At 42.7% G+C, this 19,087-nt stretch overlaps 1 protein-coding gene across 14 annotated transcripts in view; it reads right to left on the bottom strand.

Moving 5' to 3' along the window:
• Positions 1-856: 856 nt before the first annotated feature.
• Positions 857-19,087, bottom strand: part of GRIN2B (glutamate ionotropic receptor NMDA type subunit 2B) — a 284,672-nt gene continuing 266,441 nt past the window's right edge. For all 14 annotated transcript variants that reach the window (XM_081928536.1, XM_081928547.1, XM_081928548.1 and 11 more), the window contains 4 exons: positions 11,309-11,469; positions 8,944-9,131; positions 8,163-8,401; positions 857-5,857 (listed from right to left, as the gene is read on the bottom strand). In XM_081928536.1, the coding sequence (XP_081784662.1) occupies positions 3,959-5,857; positions 8,163-8,401; positions 8,944-9,131; positions 11,309-11,469 (2,487 nt within the window). In that variant the 3' untranslated portion in view covers positions 857-3,958. The remainder of the gene's footprint in view (positions 5,858-8,162; positions 8,402-8,943; positions 9,132-11,308; positions 11,470-19,087) is intronic.

A 19,087-nucleotide genomic window follows, 5' to 3' on the forward strand; every position in this document is an offset into this window, starting at 1 on the left:
GCAGGGACAACCCATTTTCTTTGATATGTTTGTGTCATGCATAGTACCCCACTCACCAAATTAATGGAGCACCACACATTATGGCAGGATATAACATAACATAACATGGTGTATTGCTACATTGGCAGACATACCACCTCCATTAAAGAATGCCAGAATAAGTGGTCCGGCAGCATGCCATACTAATGTCTAACAGCATGGGAAGTCTGCCATTCCCCCACCCCACCCCATCTTTTCCTCCTTTATACCATAACATTTATTACATACATATTGCCATGGCTCCAGAAGTATGAGCATTTAGAAAGTATTTCAATATATCCTCCCAAAAGACATTAATGGCAAGATATGCCAGACTGGAAAAAACACCATACCAGTTACATTATGTATGTTCAGGTACAGAACCACTCACCCATGCAAAACAAACACCCTTAGTTCATGGTAGGGGGGATCAATGTTATGAAATGACAGAAATATTAGGAACACACCTCATTTTTCTAAGAGGAAGAAGAAACTGGGTTTCTGAGCTGATAAACATTCACTTTTGTTGGCCTCTCGTACAAAGTCTCATGTATTTTTTTGGCAAGTTAAGTAACCAACATCACAGCCTCCATTCTAGCATAAACAGCACCTGCTGCTAAAATTTCCTGTTATGTTCACTCGATTATTTTTAGTGAAATAACACTCGGAATTTTAAATTATAAAATTGTAATCAGTGTTCCAAGAAGTAAGTGTGTGTGTGTGTGTGTGTGATATCCAACCAACCCTTTCCCTCTTGGTCAAATTTCAAGAGAAAGAAAAATGTATGTTTCAAATGAAAGAGAAGGGGAAAGAAAGCCAGAGGCTCATTTCATGTGTCAAGGCAATACACAAGACACCTGCAAATGGATTGTTGTTGAAAGTCCTCCAACATTTCCTGTTATCCTTAAGCAGACAATTTTCACACTCTGTGCACACAAATTAAAATTTGTAAAGCACTTTAATATTATCAAACCTAAACACTATAAATGTAAACATGTCATTCAACGTTTAAATTGAGCTAGGGTCAGAGAAAAAGGTTATAAGAAAATGTGAACCATAGTGAACCGTCATCCAAAACAAAGATCTGGAATCATTCTGAGAGTTCAGTTAGCATCTTTTTGGTTTGTTTTTCAGTTTAATTTTCTCCGAAGTAGCATTCTCAACTGTATTTGGTTTCAGCTGAGGGATGGGAATACTGACATAGCTGCCAAAGGCAAGCTTAATCAGTAGGATCAAACCCAGCTGCTTAATAAACCTTAAGAAGTACTAGTAAACTGATTTCCCAGTCCCAAGGTTTCCAAGCCAACATTAACTTTGGAGAAGTCCCTGTAGTGTTGGGTGATGATCTAAACTGAACATTCAAAATGATGGTTTGCTTCATCACCAAGGGAAAACAGCACAATGCCCAGGACCCAGATTCCAGAGAAGGGTTATGGTATGGAGTTTAGAATCAAGCAAGGGAGATATAGTGTGCTTCCATTAGAACATGAAAGCCCTGCTAGCAAGGCTAGAGGTGATCTAATATATTTTCGAACCATGAAGAAAAAAGGTGGCAGGTGTGTAGATAGAGGTATTCAATGCATGCAGTTTTCTCTCCTTCTCCCCCATTTTTAACAGCCTGGGCCCACATCAAACAACTTCCAGACACATCGCCTGAAAGTTGCAGGGGTGGGAGGACAACCTAAAATCCCTCTTCTCTCCAAACCTGAATATTCACAAGAAGAGAAGCACTAGTTTGTACAAAATGTAATAGAAAAGAAAACCATATTTACAAATGAAATGAATGCCTTCTCAACTGCTCTTGTCAGAGGGTTCACTCCATGTTCTGCAGACTGCTAAGCAAGCATTATTTTCTTTACAGGAGAAAGAAGAGAGGAACCAAAAGGCGTTCTACTCCTTCAACCATAGAGAGGGCGTCCCTCCTTCCATAACTTGCTTAGTAAATCCAGAGGAGGTGGGGGAATCCGATTTCACAAAATGTTCAGGCCCTTCCTCCTGGCCTCTGCCTACCAAAAAAACAAGGCCTTCAGTTGGCTTAAATGCAAGAAAGGTATTAAGATAAAGCCAAGTAGGGTATGGTTGGAAAGATACACGAGAAGAGAATCAGCTGCAGGAAATGTGGCTCGAAAAGAATGGCTGCTTCCAAAGCTCAGGGCCTGTGCCTGTCCATGCATTCAGTTCTACTGCAATGTGCCCAAGATAGCCGAAGAGCACTTTTCACAGTCCTTTCCAGTTAGGAAAGCAGAACAACAGACCCATGAAAAAGTGAGGTGCTTTGCCACATTTTTGGGAAGCAACAATGGACCTGTTGCCCTTACCTGAGGGTTCCTGCTGTAAACGAAACAATATCGCTTCTAACAAGTGTCTCATTTTAACTTGCATTTACAGTTATTCCTCCTTGGTAGCCAAACTGCTGTTATCAGTACCATATGCACTGGGGACAGGGCCAGAACAACTCTCAAGATGCTAAGTGATACCGCTTTTGCACTTTTGAACCTGCCGGTCCCCTTCACAACAATATTCCCCACATCTTTCCAACTCTGCTCTCCAGTCGTCACCATAGCATCTGTAGGATCTGATGATTCATCTCCTCATGCCCTGTGGAAGACAAGCCGTGTATTTCCACAACACTATAATTATCAAATATAAGAATATATTCAATAAATACACATATACATATGTCTGCGTTGTGCTGGCCCTATTCCCACCACCACCACCGCCGCCTTCTTCCACTTTCTACTCAGAGGAAATACACCATCAGCAGAGAAAGCCTTTCCATTATTCATCTTGCTCGTGTTGCATGATATGCTAGAGGGGGAGCAATGGCTGAGCCTTCTCCCTGCCAGATTAAATTCATCAGAACAACAGTGAAGCTTGAGTTGCCAACCCTGCTCTTCTTTTCATTCACTGCCCTTTATGTTCCCTTGCATTGGAAAGGTTTGCTCTGCTGGGTTCGTCTACTAAATCTCATAGCGATAAAAAACTCATGTTGTTATGATGGTTCGTGTCAATTAATTTTCACATTTAAGCTTGTGCATAAACCAACCCATATTTGATATTTCACCATTTCAAAATTAACAAGTTGTTCATGAGTAGCACAAAACCTGCAACAAAACCTCCCCTGGGACCCCAACATTTGAATTTTCCCAAGACTTTTGCTGAAAGTTTCACTGGCATTCGCTTTTATCATTCCAATTCATCTCTCAGAAGTGACCTCACTGGGTTACTGTTGACTGGACCACTGGCTAGATCTGCATACATATCAAACCTCCCCTCCCCCTGGTAAATATACCAAGATTTCAATACATTTTTATCTTCAGTATATATATATATGTATATGTATATATGCAACTCCATATTTCAGCCTTTAACCCACAGAGTCTTCACAAAAGAACTGAATGATTTTTTGCATGTAATCAACATAAAATGCATTAAGTTGATCCCACACTATTCACGTCCCATCAATTTTGCTTAAAAGTACATATGTAAGAAGACCTGTATCTTCTTCATGCCCATTCTATCTCTTCCATTCTCCGCCTCAGGCCACCTTCTCGTATCTGTACTAACCATCACAGTTTGGTGCCGAGAAAACCCCAAACTCTGTGGCTATTGCTCCCACTCGTATGCTGGCCTCTCCTCAACCATGCCTTTGCCTTTCCCAACTGTGAAAACACAAGCTAAGCTACTAAGCTCTGACATGTGATGGCCAGGAATGGAACTGTGAGTGGAGAAATGAAAAGAGATCATCGGGGATGGGGGATCTGGGGAAAGAAAGAGGTGGCACTTCGCACCAGCGCTGCCTAAGCAGAACTCCAATACTCCACAAAGAAAAAAAGAGTAGCAGAAGAGTAGCAAATGGGAACTAGGTCTGAACCCACCACCTGCCCCTCCCACATGTTGCATTTCCAGCACCATCCCCTCCCATGCTTTTCCCCATCACTCAGACATCAGACTCAATACTGGAAAGTTTCTCATAAACATGCCCGTTGCTGGAGCCATTGAAAGCCCTGGGGTTTTTGTTGTTAGGCACACAGGGGTTGGACTGGTTCCCTATACAGATGTCCTTCTGGAAACGGGCTGGCACAGCCCCATGGAGGGCCGAGACCACCGGCTTGTTGGTGGTGACAATGGCTCGGAAGTCTGGCCTGGCCTTGGGCCCTCCTGCCACCACAGGCTGCCTGAAGAAATAGGATTTGCTGCCGTGGAGCAAGCACTGGTCATCCCCAAAAGTGGGGATGAAAGGGTTTTGAGTGACCCGGTCGGGGTAGAGCGACTTGCTGAGCATATAACCACCACTAATGCCAGGATTGTTGTGGTGGTGGTGGCTGGTGGCGGGCACTGAGGACTTGTTGTTGGCAAAAGTGGACTCGCTGGCTGGCATCTCAAACATGTGGGCATAGGGGCTTCCCTCCAAAAAGCGGCCCTTGTCCTTCAGGCTGACGCTGCGGGGGGCCAGGGCGGCGTCTTCCTTCTGCAGATCCACAAAGGTGTCGTAGGAGTGCTGCCGGCGTAGCTTGTTGCGATTCTTCTTCTGCACCTTGGAGGCAGAGTTGGAAGGGCTCTGAGGATACTTGGTAGTGGAGGTGCTGGTTGCCACGGGCACAGGAGCAGATGGCTGATCCAGCTCTTGGAGGGAGTTGTCCTCACTGATGTCGTAGAGGTTTCCGGCCTTCTTGCAGGCTTCACACCGGATGCATGGCTGGCGGGTGGAATTCTGACCCACCACGGTCGGAGTGTAGTTATGCAGCTTTGATGGGCAACTGCGGCAATAGTTAGCGCCAGGGCGTTCCTCCCAATCGAGATTGGTGAGGTTTTTCTCCCATGGCGCTGGTACCCCACTCACAACACTGTGCTTGTGCTCATTGTTTGCTCCAAACTCCCCCGACCCGTGTTTGTGGTGGGTCCTGTTAGTACATGTCCCTGCTCCCCCTATAGTGTCACGCTTGAAGTCATCTCCCCGCTCTTTATAAATATCCGTCAGATCCACATGTTCCCAGTGCGGTGAGTTCTCCTTAGCCCGGAACTGGTCCAAATAGAAATCCCGTAGCCCTTCCTTGTCCCTAAAGTAGCGCTTGTGGTCAGGGGAACGGGGACGCCGGCGATAGGCCAGTTCAATCTCATCAAACTCTCTCCGTGACTTGGCCGAGGCTGGCCGCTTCTTTAGACTATCTTTATACTGCTGTTTTCGCCGCTTTGCAGCGTTGCCCTCAATGTTGCCATAAGTCACGGTATGAGTCGATATGTCCGAGACATCTGAACGAATCAAATCGTCGTGTGCCCCTCCACCGCTGTATCGGTCACTCTTGAAAGACAACTTGCCATAAAGGTCACCTAACTGGCCATGTTTGGCCGGCGGCAAACCGATATCTAATGGCTTCTTACTGAGAGATCGAGGCTGTGCGGAGAAGGGTGGATTATCACAGTCATACAGTCCATCGATGGAGCTGGCGCTCCCTATGCTATGGGGGCGATGGTGATGATGATAATGGTCTTGGTAAACATTGCTTTCTTTCAGCTGCAGATTACCAAAGGTCCTTTCCACCTCACTAATATAATCACTGAAGAGGTTTTCCTCGCAGGGGGGGTTGTTATAAGACTTGCAGTCGGAATGAGTGAAGCTACGGCGGTGCTCAGAGATATCGTAGACAGAGGATTCGCGACGGATAAAATCCAGGGCACTTTGTGGTGAGCCATTGACACCTGAAAGGTTTGCCATGTTCTTTGCTGTTCGGAGCAGGCGCAAAATGTTGGAATGGGTATTGTTCATGGTGGCAGTGGGGGAGTTCATGGAAGAATGGCGGTCCTCGATAGCCACTCCGTGGATGCAGCTGTAAATACCCTGCAATGGGGGAAAGCAAAGGGAGGTTAGCAGAGGAGCATTCCAGCAGGGGAGATACAGAGCTTGGAGGACTGAGACAAAGAACCTTGTCCTTTGCTAAATAGGATCCTCAGTGGGATATCATTGGGAGATGAGACAATCTAGACACTATCATAATGGTTCCACTTTTAATCTTCCTCCACCTTTGCCCCTCTATCCCTTGCCCTTTCGTTATTAAATTGAAATAAATCTAGAAATTTATTCAGACCTTTATTGAAGTGGTTTGGTTTTTTTAGACATGGTTGCAGATGTTTCTTACAGATCAGATGCTCAGAGTGCTGTGGTCAGGAGTACTGTTTAAGGGTTACACCTTAAGCACTAGCTGCAGGATTGGATCACAGTTTTCCAATGCCCTGGTAAGCACTTCAGACAGTTTGTAATCATGCACATGAGATTATTCTGAATCTCCAACTACTGCAGATAGGCCATTAGACAAGCCTTTGATCCACAGCACTTGTTTACATTTAGTTTCTAGGCATGATTCAAGGAGGTACTTCGTACTTAGAATACCTAAAAGAGTCCAACTCCTTCCTTTGCAAATATTCTTTAGCTTACAGATTTTGGAAACGGGTCTGAGGAAACATATAACCAGTCAGAAATTTGAGGCTGTCAGGACATGACTTTTAGAGGTACAACATATTGGTTCACTTGGCACAGTTTCCTGACCCTCTGCATAGCCTCTAGTCATTGTTATTCATCTTGATTACAGACTCTGACCCACAATTGCTGTATGAGTTCCAACTCTTTCTCCCTAGTCCTGATAAAGAATTGTATAAATTAGGAAGTTGTACAAAATAGATTTTCCCAACCAGAATTATGCTGTCTTAATACTTTGTCTGAGATTGACTCTTTTGGTCAAAGAATTCCGCATTTTAAAAGCATCCTAAAAATGGATCAGAGTTTTACAATTAAGAGCCTAGTCTGTTAAGCAAAGAAAGTAATGATGAAAAAATCCACATTTTAACAATGAACATTTACACTGTCAACTCCAAATCATCTTTAATCCTAGGAACTCAAACTGATTAGTTTATTAAGTAAAAGGCAGCTTATGCAGGAGCATCTGATTCCTTAGTGCAGCATCACACAATGTAATAATATTAGCTGGGATCTGTCAATGCAGCCTTGTGCAGTTCATAATCTCTAACTGGACAGAGAAATGAACTTGTATATTTTTCACAGCTCACGAATTGGAGTGATAAGCAGGGCCTTCTTACTGGTGGTGCCCTGGCTATGGAATGCCACCCCTCAGGAAGTTCTGCTTGTGCTTTAATTGTTTAGTTTTTGCTACTTTGAAAACTCATCTCTTTCTGCAAGCATTTGGAAATAATTGGATTTTTCAGGCTCTGATCTAATGATAGCTGCTGTTTTAATGTTTTTAATGTAGTAATATAATTGTGTGTTTGAGAGAGAGAGAGAGAGAGAGAGAGAGAGAGAGAGAGAGAGAGAGAGAGAGAGGCAGACAGACAATTTGTTGTGTAGCTATTGTATGCTGCCATGAGATTGTTACTGCTGAAGGGAGATTTTAAAAATCTACTAAATAAATGATAATATTTGAAATAATGAAAGGGAAAGAATTTTGGAATTCAAGGAAATTCATACAGAAATTATTTGCTAGAGAGAAAGTTTCTGATCTAAGAGTCCTTTGTTTCTGTCAGTAAAATCTACTCAGAAACATGGGAGGGGGGAGTTACCTAAAAGTCAGAGTTCTACACAATGTTCTGCTCCAAAGAAACCCCCCTTCTTGTTTTGAGTCTTTCATTATGCTTCTCCAAGACATTTACTCTGAAGCAAAGCTGAAATAGTGGCCACTCTCCAACCCCTGAACCAACACTTGAGAAAGTATTGCTGTACCATTCAGAGACCAGGTCCTGCTTCATCCAAGGACCTCTTATAGTGCTGCTTGAAACAGGTGGCTTCCACCTGCTGCCTGGCAAGGATGCTCTTGTTCTTTCAGATAAATTACCAAGAATTACAGAAAACCTTTTCACACCTTGTTGAAGAAGTGGCTGAGGCCACTGTCCCAAGAATTTAGATTCTCCCAACCTTTCAAAGTTCCATTTTCTTTTCCTAGAGGCCAAATGCCTCTTACATAGAGGCCAGAAATGACAGCCATAGGCACAAGGGGAAGTAATGAGAAAGGCTAGTTTGAGGTCTAGAAGCATAGTAGATAAAATTGCTGAATAATAAAGCCACAGGCCTGAGTTGGCTTGGATGGAGGGAACAGTTGTGATGGTGGCTTTCTTTCCTTGAGGCTGAAAGTACTCACCCTGCTGATGGAGAAGACAACGCCAGGTTTGCCAGAGCAAACGCCCATGAAGCAGTGGCGGAATTGCCAATAAAAGAGATGTTCACAGATGAAGGTGATGAGGCTGAGGGCCATGGCTGCTCCCAACATATAGAAGACTCCGGCCATGTTATCAATGTCCAGCTGGCTGCTCATTACCTCATTCTTCTCATTATGGCAGATGCCAGTGAGCCAGAGAGCTTCTAGCTCCTCCATCTCACCTGGAAAAGATGGGTGGGAAGGAAGCAGAGTGAACAGTGGGTGAGTTTTAAGCACAGTGTTTCCTCTCATGAGCCACTATTTAGAAAGGAAAGATGCTCCCCAGGGCTTGTTTTTCAGCTGGAACTCGCTGGAGCTCAGTTCCAGCACCTCTCTGGTGGGCGCCATTGCCATTCTAAGAGAACAAGGGAGGCATTCATGGTGAGTTCCAGCACCTCTTTTTCTAGAAAAATAGTACTGATCCTCCCTAACCCTCCAGTCCTCGAATTTCATTTCCACTTATGTTGGATTTACCTAGCCGGAAAACTATACTGGGGCAGTGGGGTGGTGGGTCCACATATAAATTTATTTTTAATAAATAAATAATAGCTACAAAGTAGAATAGCCACAATACACCAGAAGTTCATAGTACGGGTGAGTAACAAAAAAATGATAGCATTGCTGCTGACTAGTTGTTCTTGTTGTCTTAGCATTAGTGGTAAGTAGGGGATAATAGCTTCACTCAATGGAGACGCACTCCTAGTTCCTCATCCAGATCACTTACCATCACCAAAGAGCTGTAGGATTGCCAGATCCACTTGCCGCTTCCAGCCTGAATTCTTCTGGATGGCAATGCCGTAGCCCGTTGAAGCAAAGACCTTCCCACTCCCAATTGTCACCAGTTTGCAACCTTCATCTCTGCCAGCCATGTAATTTAGCACAGCTGCATCATAAATAAAAGCATCCAGCTTCCTGCATGATGTCAAGAAACAAGAGAGAATGAAGTAAAGAGAAGAGTCTGTGCAGACCTAAATCATGTGATGGTGAAGGAAGTTGAGAACTCCCATGTGACCTCAGGTAACCAAACACAGAGGAAGCCAGGCTGAACAATTGCTTGGGCACAATCAACATTGAGATGAAGGAAGGTTGTAGCATCACCACACAAATCTGCAGCATCTTCCAATGGATCTAAACAGACAGTATGGCCAATGGTCAGAGATGATGGGAGTCTAGCAACATTTGGAGGGCCACAATTTAGTTAACTTTGATTTAAAGATGCCTATGCAGCCCATGTAAACCATTTCATTTATGACTGAACAACGCTTTCTTCTTCAGCTTGTGAATTCAGCAGCATTTCTACCGTAACTTTGTTGTGAATTAAGAAAGCAAAGCAGACCATTTCCCCAACCAAGCAGCTGGAAAAATAGCATTAACCAAAATGTAATTACTCAAATTAGCTTCAGCCAGGACCCCTGCTTATGGGAAGAATCCCATAGGCATCTTTAAAGATGACAAGTGGTTAGAAGATCAAGTTATGTCTCCCTATGAGGGCAGTAACGTTAGCTTTATGGTGTCCCACTAACCTCAAATGAAAGAAAGAAGAAAAAGAATTGGTGCCCAATTGGAAAAATAAATTACTAATCCCAGCAATAAGGGTGTGTTTGCACCAGCTACATTTTGAAGCATTCAAAGATAGAATTGCTGCCTTGTTCTGTTGCACCATGAAGCATTTCCTGTCTTCATTGCTCAAATATTTCCACATGGATTTACATAATGTGTAGTTTGTCTTTATATGAGTAGAAAGGGTGGCATAGTGATATTCCCTTCCCCTCCCCCTCAAACAAGAAAAATAGACCCAAAGCTACCCTGTCTGGTCACCTGGAAATTATCCTTATTTGTTCCAGGTTATCAGGTGAGTAGCAGCCTAGCATGACAAATAAAAACTTTAATTTGCATTCTCCAGGGAATAAACTGTGTATAAGCAGTCCTCCCTCCACCAGTAGAATAATCTGATTTCTGGGCAATGTAGAGGAGGAAGAGGAGAGATAGGAATTAATAACATCAAATGTAATGGAAAAATCATAGCTTGTCAGGTGGGTCAGAAGGTTTCTGGGACAGCAGCAGCTGCCCCCAAAAAGAAATGTGTTGAGAAATAACTTAAGTCACATGGCAAGCCAGTTACATAGGTGCAGAAGTTGTATGGAGCCTTTGCAAAATGATTCAGTCATAGTTCCCTGGCACCCAAGAATTTAAAAGTTCTATTCAGGCAACCTGAATCATGCCTTGCAGCAAAGCATAAGTGGAGCCTTTACCCTCTCCCATTATAAAATGTGCACCGACTAGCTGTACCCTAGTATCCCCATCTGCAGGGAGGAAGCCTTTGAGGCCCAGCGTGACATGTGAAGGCCTCTTCCTTGCAGACATTTGTGCTTTATGTGCAGATGCCAAAGGCATAATGGAAATATATTCGTTGTATGCAAAAATGACAGCTACTGAACATAGAAGACCCCAAAGAGGTGCTGTGATTCTCCACAAATGGTTTTTACTCATAAAATTGCTATTCTGTCACTGATGATCTAGACTCCTTCATAAAACACCTGTGTCATCAAGAGCAGGGTTAGTCAGTGTAGTCCTGCTCCCAGTTCATATGCGGATACAGAACACGAGCTGAATCAATGGAATAGGGCTACCTGTGAGTTTACACAAGTATAGTATGTGTGTGGAAAAGATGCAGCCCTCATATAAAAGTAGTTAGGATCCCCAACTTACTAATATTTTTATATAGCAATTAACATTAGGGATTAAGATAATATCATAGTTATTTCAATAATAAAGAATTTTAGGTGATGTCTGGCCACAACTATTGCATTGCAGCTTAAGGCAGTATTTCCACCAGCTAATCTGATTTTCAGAAAGTCTGCATTGATGCAAGAAGGGGAAGAATCATTGTTATATTACTTGCACATATCTAACCAAAAAGAACAAAAAATAATACTAATTGATGAGATAAATTGTTCTTGACAACGTTGTGGTGCATGGATTATATGCAATGTTTTAGCAGTAGGAATATTAGGGAGAAGGTTCTTCAAAATCCCAAGAGAATTACACACACAGGTTTACATTAGCAACCTTAGAAAAGGCAATCTCACCCTGTCTTTAATGAGGATAGCGCATCTCCCACCGATCTTTGGTTGAACTTCACCATGTAGGCGTGCATCAGTTCATAATTGTTGCGAATGTTCCTCTCTGTACTGCCATTAGGAACTGTCCCAAAGCGGAAAGGTGGTGAGAAAGCATTTGGGTTTTGGAACTGGAGAAAAAGAGAGAAAGAAAAGCTCTCAAGTTGTTTTCTCAGTGGTTATTTGAGAAAGAACCAGATTTTCTGGGATATCAAGTTGGTAGTTATTTCAGAGCTTTAATGGCATGTTGGCAACCAGGCCACAGCATGCCATGCATAAGGACTGTAATCCAAGAAAGCTATACATGTTCATGAAGGAGAGCCATGCACGATGCAGTAGCTTTATTTGATATTTTCACTGTAACACTTTCTACTGCCAAAGAGACAAGAGGCTGAATTAAAAAGTGGTACAGCGATTCCACTATCAAAACCAAAGCAGGGGAAACAGTGAAATCACCTGCTGCATTTGCAACCACATACAATGTATTTCAACTGTAATATTTGTTTTAAAGCTGACACAGAGCAAAATTTTTCCCTAAATAGAAAAATATTTTCTACTACACTGTTGAAATTATCTTCAAATGTGATTGCCAATCCTGAGATGGCAGACGGAATGACTAGCCATTTTAAAAAAATCTACACACAAAAGAACATTCTAACTTATAATAGTGGTATGCAGATGAAGAAATGCAGCTATGCAAGTATAAGTAGGCTTAGACATCCTGGATAGCTCAGTTGCTTAGAGAATATGATAATGCCAAGGTTGCAGGTTTGGTCCCCATATGGAACAGCTATATATTCCCGCATTGCCGAGAGTTGGACTGAAATAATCCTCAGGGTCCTTTCCAACTCCACAATTCTATGATTCTATGTAGAATGCTCACGATTCCCATTGGCTGAGTCCACTGGCGTTACCAGTCTCAGGAAGCAAGTTTAGACATGCACAACAATATCCATTAGTTCACCTTTTTACTTTCTCCTATATAAATTGATTGCTGCCATTTTTTTCCTAGGGAGGAAAGTAAACTGCTGCATTTGAGGATATTGGTACAGTAAGGGGGCAAAACTCTTCCCCAAAACTGAATGGCCTATCTCATACTTGTTGGGGTCTCATTGTGTGTGCAGTGGGGGGTGCAATGAATGTTTGTAAACAGAAGTACAATATATTACATACAACCTCATGAGTCTTTAGTATATACAAACTCCCTTCCACTCATGATCATGACCGAGATTTTACTTGCCGTTCTCTTCTGGGACCCAAAGGTAATAATAAATAAAGAATATAGAAAAATACAGCTGATACAGAAGGGACACCATAATTACACTGGAACTAAAACTAACAACATCATCTGAAAGCCTACTTGGTCCTAATGATTCTCTGAACATTCAGCTGGCATGGTCTGAAACAGGTGTTGGAAACTCCCCCCCCCCCCCCAATGTTGCTGAACTTCAACTCCCAACAATAAGAGCTGGTTACCAGGAATGATTGGAGTTGAACTTCAGCAACCTCTGGAACTCCAGAGGTTGTCTACATCTGGTCTACAATCTAAATCAGTGAGATCCACATGTATCATCCATTTTAATTTATGTAAATTTAAAATTGCCTGCCATTGAAGTGGAATTGAAAAAATACAGTGACTCGTCTTCCTACTAAACATTATAGCATTTTATGGAAATAATTTCTCAAAGAAATAGTATGATCTATTGCAAGAGCTTCAAGTTATAAGTTCATGAATCAAAAATGTTAATGCAAGATAATGATTTCTTAAGAATGTTTTGCACATTTTCCTAAAGGGGAAGACAGAAGTTTACAAATACTTCTGGGAAGTATTTTCCATATCCACAAGCCCCCTGCAGAATAAGTATGTCTGCGTTAATTCCCTCTGCTGCCTTCACTTTCTTCACATAATGGATTTTGAGTAAAGGGGATTCTAATCCCCGTCTTAATTTGATATGTTGAACAGTTTCCATACATCATCCAGTCAAAAGCACTGCTGTGAGTATTCACATTGTTTAATAATATGCTCTGTGGCTGATTCAGAACAACACTTCTTCAAGCTTCTGTACCCTCCTCTTCATTGAGGACATCATTATCTAGACCCACAGTCAGAAGACCCTTGAGAAATTCCACTTCAATAAGTTTTGACCCCACCATCGAGATCAGACAAGAGCATTCCATGCACCAGGTTCACTTTGGGCAAATACTGTGTCCGGTAATGGTCATATACATAATCACCACTGTATACTGAAAAAATGCTGAACACCTCTCATATCTCTACATTGTCCTAGTTCCTACCCAGAACATACCACAAGGCCCATCGTCTATGTGAAATTTAATCTGTTTTAGTATTTCAAATTATTGTATGTTCTAATGTAATGCATTTTTTTCCTGATCTTATGGAAGAACTGGAAGAAAGAACAAGATCTTCAGGGTCCTTGCTTACTGTGGGCATTCTTAAGCAGATGATTACAGAGCAAACAAAAGTCATTCAATAAAAATAGAAGTATTAGAGGAAAAATAGATACAAAATTGACAAGATTAGAAGGAGCTGACAATGAAATGAGGAATGAAACTAAACCAGAGAGGATTGAAATGGAAAATGGGAACAGAAATTACCTAGAGGATCATTTCTCAGATATCCCAACAATACTTGTATGGAATTTAATCATTTTCATTGGGACGGCAAAGTTTTAATCCTTCCCCACCCATGAGTCTGACAAAAATGGCCCTCCACCACAATTAGTATTACAAAAAGTTTCCCATTGGCACTAATGGAGCTTGCTTCCAATGCTGATTGCAGTTTAATGTTGGTGTTCTGTGATTGGGGAGGAAATAGTTAATTGTCCCCTCTTTGTGCATTGTGGTTCCAATAAAACACACACCCTCCTTCCATGCTGGGTGGCAATTTTTCAAAAATTTGTAATCCATGCAATTATTGTCTGTTTTGGCTATGAGACAGTAATTTCTACCTTCCAGGCTTACAACAGGTGTTAATTAACATAGCAAAGCTAGGGTGATTGTGTTATCCCCAATTACTTGTGTTATGAATGGTCACTTAGCTTATCTTAAGCTTCACACAGAATTTTTACAGACCGCACTTTTTGCAACTCATGGGAATATGGCTCCATCTATAACCTCCACCCACATGTGCATGTGTGGCCACACAACTGAATATAACACTTCATGCATCTGACAAAGTGAATTCTAGTCCATTAAGACTTATGCCATAATACACCTTTTAATCTTTCAGGTACCGCAAGACACTAGGTTACTTTTTTCTGTAGCAGATTCACAAAGCTATTTGTTTCGAAGATGCTTCCAGATCTTTTCTAGGACCGCTGGCATCTCCCTTCATTTGAAGTGATGCTCCTCATTCCACAATGTATTGAACAGACCATATCTAAAGGCAGCAAAGTTTAACTGATGGCTACAGTACAGAGAACATCTCACTCTCACTCCTCTTATTTTATTTTGGCAGAAAGGGGTAGAAAATGGGATGGCAGCCATCTTGCAGGCCCCTTGCTGCTCCTGGTAAATTCATCCCTCATAAAACTCTTTTCAGGCTGAACTGCTGTAAGATTTTATATGCTACTTGGTTTACCCAAGTCACAATCAATGCTTTCTGGGGTTTTATGAGCAGTAAACTTTAGCACTGACAATTACGAAAACTCCTTAAAATCCATACACAGAGAAATAGTGGTGGGAAAAGTGAGCCGAGATGTAAGCCAAGGGCCCAAAATCAGAATTAAGAGGTGGAAATTATGCCAGGGGCTTTCAAGTAAATGGAAAATTCCCACCTCTCTGCTGCAGAGGGCATTTTGTGTGGCTTAGTAGCTACTTTTGCCAATCTAATAACGGGCACAATGAAGGAGACAGTGAAAGTTGCTTAACAGTCAAACCTGATATTGATATTGTAGCAAAAATATCACACCACATCTCTGAGCAGTGTGAGATTCCAGGGGTCAGGCACTTACCCGGGGTTTGTGTTTCCTTTAGCAATGAGGCATTGTGGAGAATGTGGTGTCTTTATGATAATATGGTTTATTGACAAATATATACCACCTGAGCTATGATGGAGGGGCTTTCAGCATTACACACTGAGAGGGTCAGACAGTCAGCCCACATTGCTCTGACACCCGCTTTTTCCAGCTCACAAAATGCAACTATCTTTCCTCTTGCTTACATCAGGCAAAAACTCTTGTCCTGAATACAACTGCTCTCCTTCCAACTCTAAAACTCTACTTCAGAAACGGTTTGTCTTCATAAATAATTCTGAGTTGAGAAAGAGGCCCCTCCCATTTGCTCTCTGGCACTGAGCCACTCCCTTTGTCCCAGCTAATGACTCATCATTAGTATGCTATCACCAGGCTGGCCCCTGGCTTGTATTTCAACATGCTAAATTCAATCAGCGCTGGATTCAGGGAGGTGCAGGTGGTTCCCCCATAAAGGGTGCCAAGACGAAACAGCACAAAATTGAGAAGATCCATAATTGAGAAGATCCATTTTGGGTCACCAAATTTTGGCTTTGTACAGAGCACCATATGATGAAAGATGACCAAAGTCTGTCTCTCATTCAGTGTCTGGCATCCCAAAGTTAGGAGGGGAGTCCAGGAACCCCACAAACTTGTAACCATTGGCGTAGCAAGGTCAGGTGTTACCAGGTGTGGAAAATATCTTGTAACCTCTCCCCCATTTATAACCAGCCTGCAATAATGGTCTGACTCTTTTGGGGAGAGCCAGATTTGTTGAGCTTTTCTGGGGAACGTTTTGGCAGTGGGAAGCCTGTGCACGCAAAAGCCACGCTGTCTCTCACAGACGCTGAGTGCCGCACAGCATTTTGTCACCCCCTCAGAGATGGCAGCCGGGGCGGACCACACCCAACACACCCACCTTGCGACGCCTTTGCTTGTAACCATCTAAACTATGGGCCTATGCGGTGCACACACAGTAAACTTATCTTACATGGAAACAGCAGTTACATGAAAACTATACTAGGGTTGCCATATTTCAAACAGTGAAAATCTGGACAGAAAAGTATTCCATATATGTCTGGGGAAATCCAGATGTATGGCATCCCTAAGTATACAACATCACTTCCTACTGTAAAAAACATCAGACTGCCAATGTGTACATATAGTTCAAAACCTAGAGCTCATTGAAAATAGCTGTGATCCTTACCAACAGGGGTGGTACATTTTTCTGTGGTAATACCAATACCTTCTGCTGGCAGAACAGGTAAAATCCCCACCAGTACTGTGCAGAAATGTGCATTAAGGAATACTGAGGATGGCACGAGCGTTTCTGTGCTGCTAATAGGTGGATGGGGGGGAAAAACATTTACTGGAATACAGGACATTAAAAAAACTTAGACATGATAAGCCTGATAAGGTACATTGCACAGAACACAAGAATACATTGCAAAGGGACAAAATAAAAACCTTTTAGAAAGGCAAAGAAGGCTTTGTACCTGTAAGTCATTCCAAATCAATAGTACTTAGATGTGCTTTACTCTGCACAGTAGTGGGTAGGTAGGTGTGGGAAGGGGTGTGGGATCACATGTGTTGCAAAGTATCATGCCACATTTTATTGCCATATATAAAGTGCAGGCTAAATCCATGATCCCAGCACTCAGCCCAAGCTACCCTAGGAATAACCAACAATGGGCTACATGTATGTTTGCCAAGGTTATGCAGATGACACAACCTTGATGGCAGAAAGTGAAGAGGAATTAAATAACCTTTTAATGAGGGTGAAAGAGGAGAGCGCAAAATATGGTCTGAAGCTCAACATCAAAAAAACGAAGATCATGGCCACTGGGCCCATCACCTCCTGGCAAATAGAAGGGGAAGAAATGGAGGCAGTGAGAGATTTTACTTTCTTGGGCTCCATGATCACTGCAGATGGTGACAGCAGTCATGAAATTAAAAGACGCCTGCTCCTTGGGAGAAAGGCAATGGCAAACCTAGACAGCATCTTAAAAAGCAGAGACGTCACCTTGCCCACAAAGGTCCGTATAGTTAAAGCCATGGTTTTCCCAGTAGTGATGTATGGAAGTGAGAGCTGGACCATAAAGAAGGCTGATCGCCGAAGAATTGATGCTTTTGAATTATGGTGCTGGAGGAGACTCTTGAGAGTCCCATGGACTGCAAGAAGATCAAACACATTCATTCTTAAAGAAATCAGCCCTGAGTGCTCACTGGAAGGACAGATCATGAAGCTGAGGCTCCAATACTTTGGCCACCTCATGAGAAGAGAAGACTCCTTGGAAAAGACCCTGATGTTGGGAAAGATTGAGGGCACAAGGAGAAGGGGACGACAGAGGACGAGATGGTTGGACAGTGTTCTCGAAGCTACAAACATGAGTCTGACCAAACTGCGTGAGGAAGTGGAAAACTGGAGCGCCTGGTGTGCTCTAGTCCATGGGGTCACGAAGAGTCGGACACGACTAAACGACTAAACAACAACATGTTTGCCAATACACTGAGCCAGCTCGTGTTCCTAGGGCTGTAGAATCCAAATCTTGAAGATATGAGCTCCAGCATCTTTTTAAAGAATTGCTAATTGTTCAATCAATGGCAATTGTACCTCTGCAACTTGCAACCACTCCTATCCTCCAGGCACCGTATCCAGCTCTGCAGTCCAGTGCAGAGAAATCTTAAAAATTAAATGCAAAGATCCATAGGATACACAAACCCTGAGATCTTTGGCTGCAGACTTGACAGGAACACACATAAATATTCATCCCTGGTCTGCAGGTTTTGTGTTTGTAACACTGAAGGGAACTAGCTGCCACTCACGTACCCATGGGGCCTAGAGGAGTGAAGGAAGAGACTGAAGAATATGCCTTATTTTTTCACAGAAATTATTCTATCAGAAAACACCCCCCCCCTGAAGAATAGCCTCATTTCTGCCCCTAATAACTAGTGATTTGGACCAATTCATTTTGAGCCTGTAATACCTGCAAATGCAATAAGCCTTAAAGGGCCAGGAAAAGGGCGGGCTGTGAAAAGAATTTGTGACTCTGCTGCTGCAGAACTGGGAAAATTAGTGAAAGAGCAGGAAAGTGGCTTCCTTCCCCTCCCCCAGAAAGCCTTAGCTGCCTATCAGGGCCTGGTGCATACCAGGTCATCATAGTACTTTTGCCAGGCCAGGGAGCTAGAGGCTGGAGGGAAGTCTGGGCATGGTGAGGCAGAAACAATTCAATGGCAGAAACAGCAGGAAGACCCCAAATACGGAAGCTTTTAGGGGATGGGCAGGGCCAGTGCGGGGTGTGGCCTGTGAAGAGGGTATGTGACCAGGGAGTGGGTGTGGCTTAGGGAGAGTCCTGTGAATCTGATAGGCCTGGAAGACCACATATTGCTCCTAGGCCTGAGGTTCTTCACCTCTGACACATAGGGTGAATGCCTCAGGACCCATTGCAGGTTTGAGTACCTTAACACTTTCAAATGGAAAGCAAGTATGTCCTCTTGCTAATAGGAAATACGTAGAAGGTGGGTTTTTAGGAACTCTCGGATGTTCTGAACTAGGAATGCTTAAGAATTCTGTTTCATTTGCATTTTTTAAGCAAAGCAACCAGATGTACAAATTGAAACAAAGTTATCCTTTGGTTGTCACACTCCTCCAAACATTCTGGTCCTGTTCTCAGCTCAAAGAACTACCAAAAAGCCTATTAAATTGTGTACTTTAGGCCAAAGTGCACACAAAATCATATATTTTAGGATAAAAAGTATATTTTATCTAAAGATATGT

Source organism: Podarcis melisellensis (genome assembly GCF_964234715.1).
Source record: "Podarcis melisellensis genome assembly, chromosome: 10".
NCBI classification, from domain to species: domain Eukaryota; kingdom Metazoa; phylum Chordata; class Lepidosauria; order Squamata; family Lacertidae; genus Podarcis; species Podarcis melisellensis.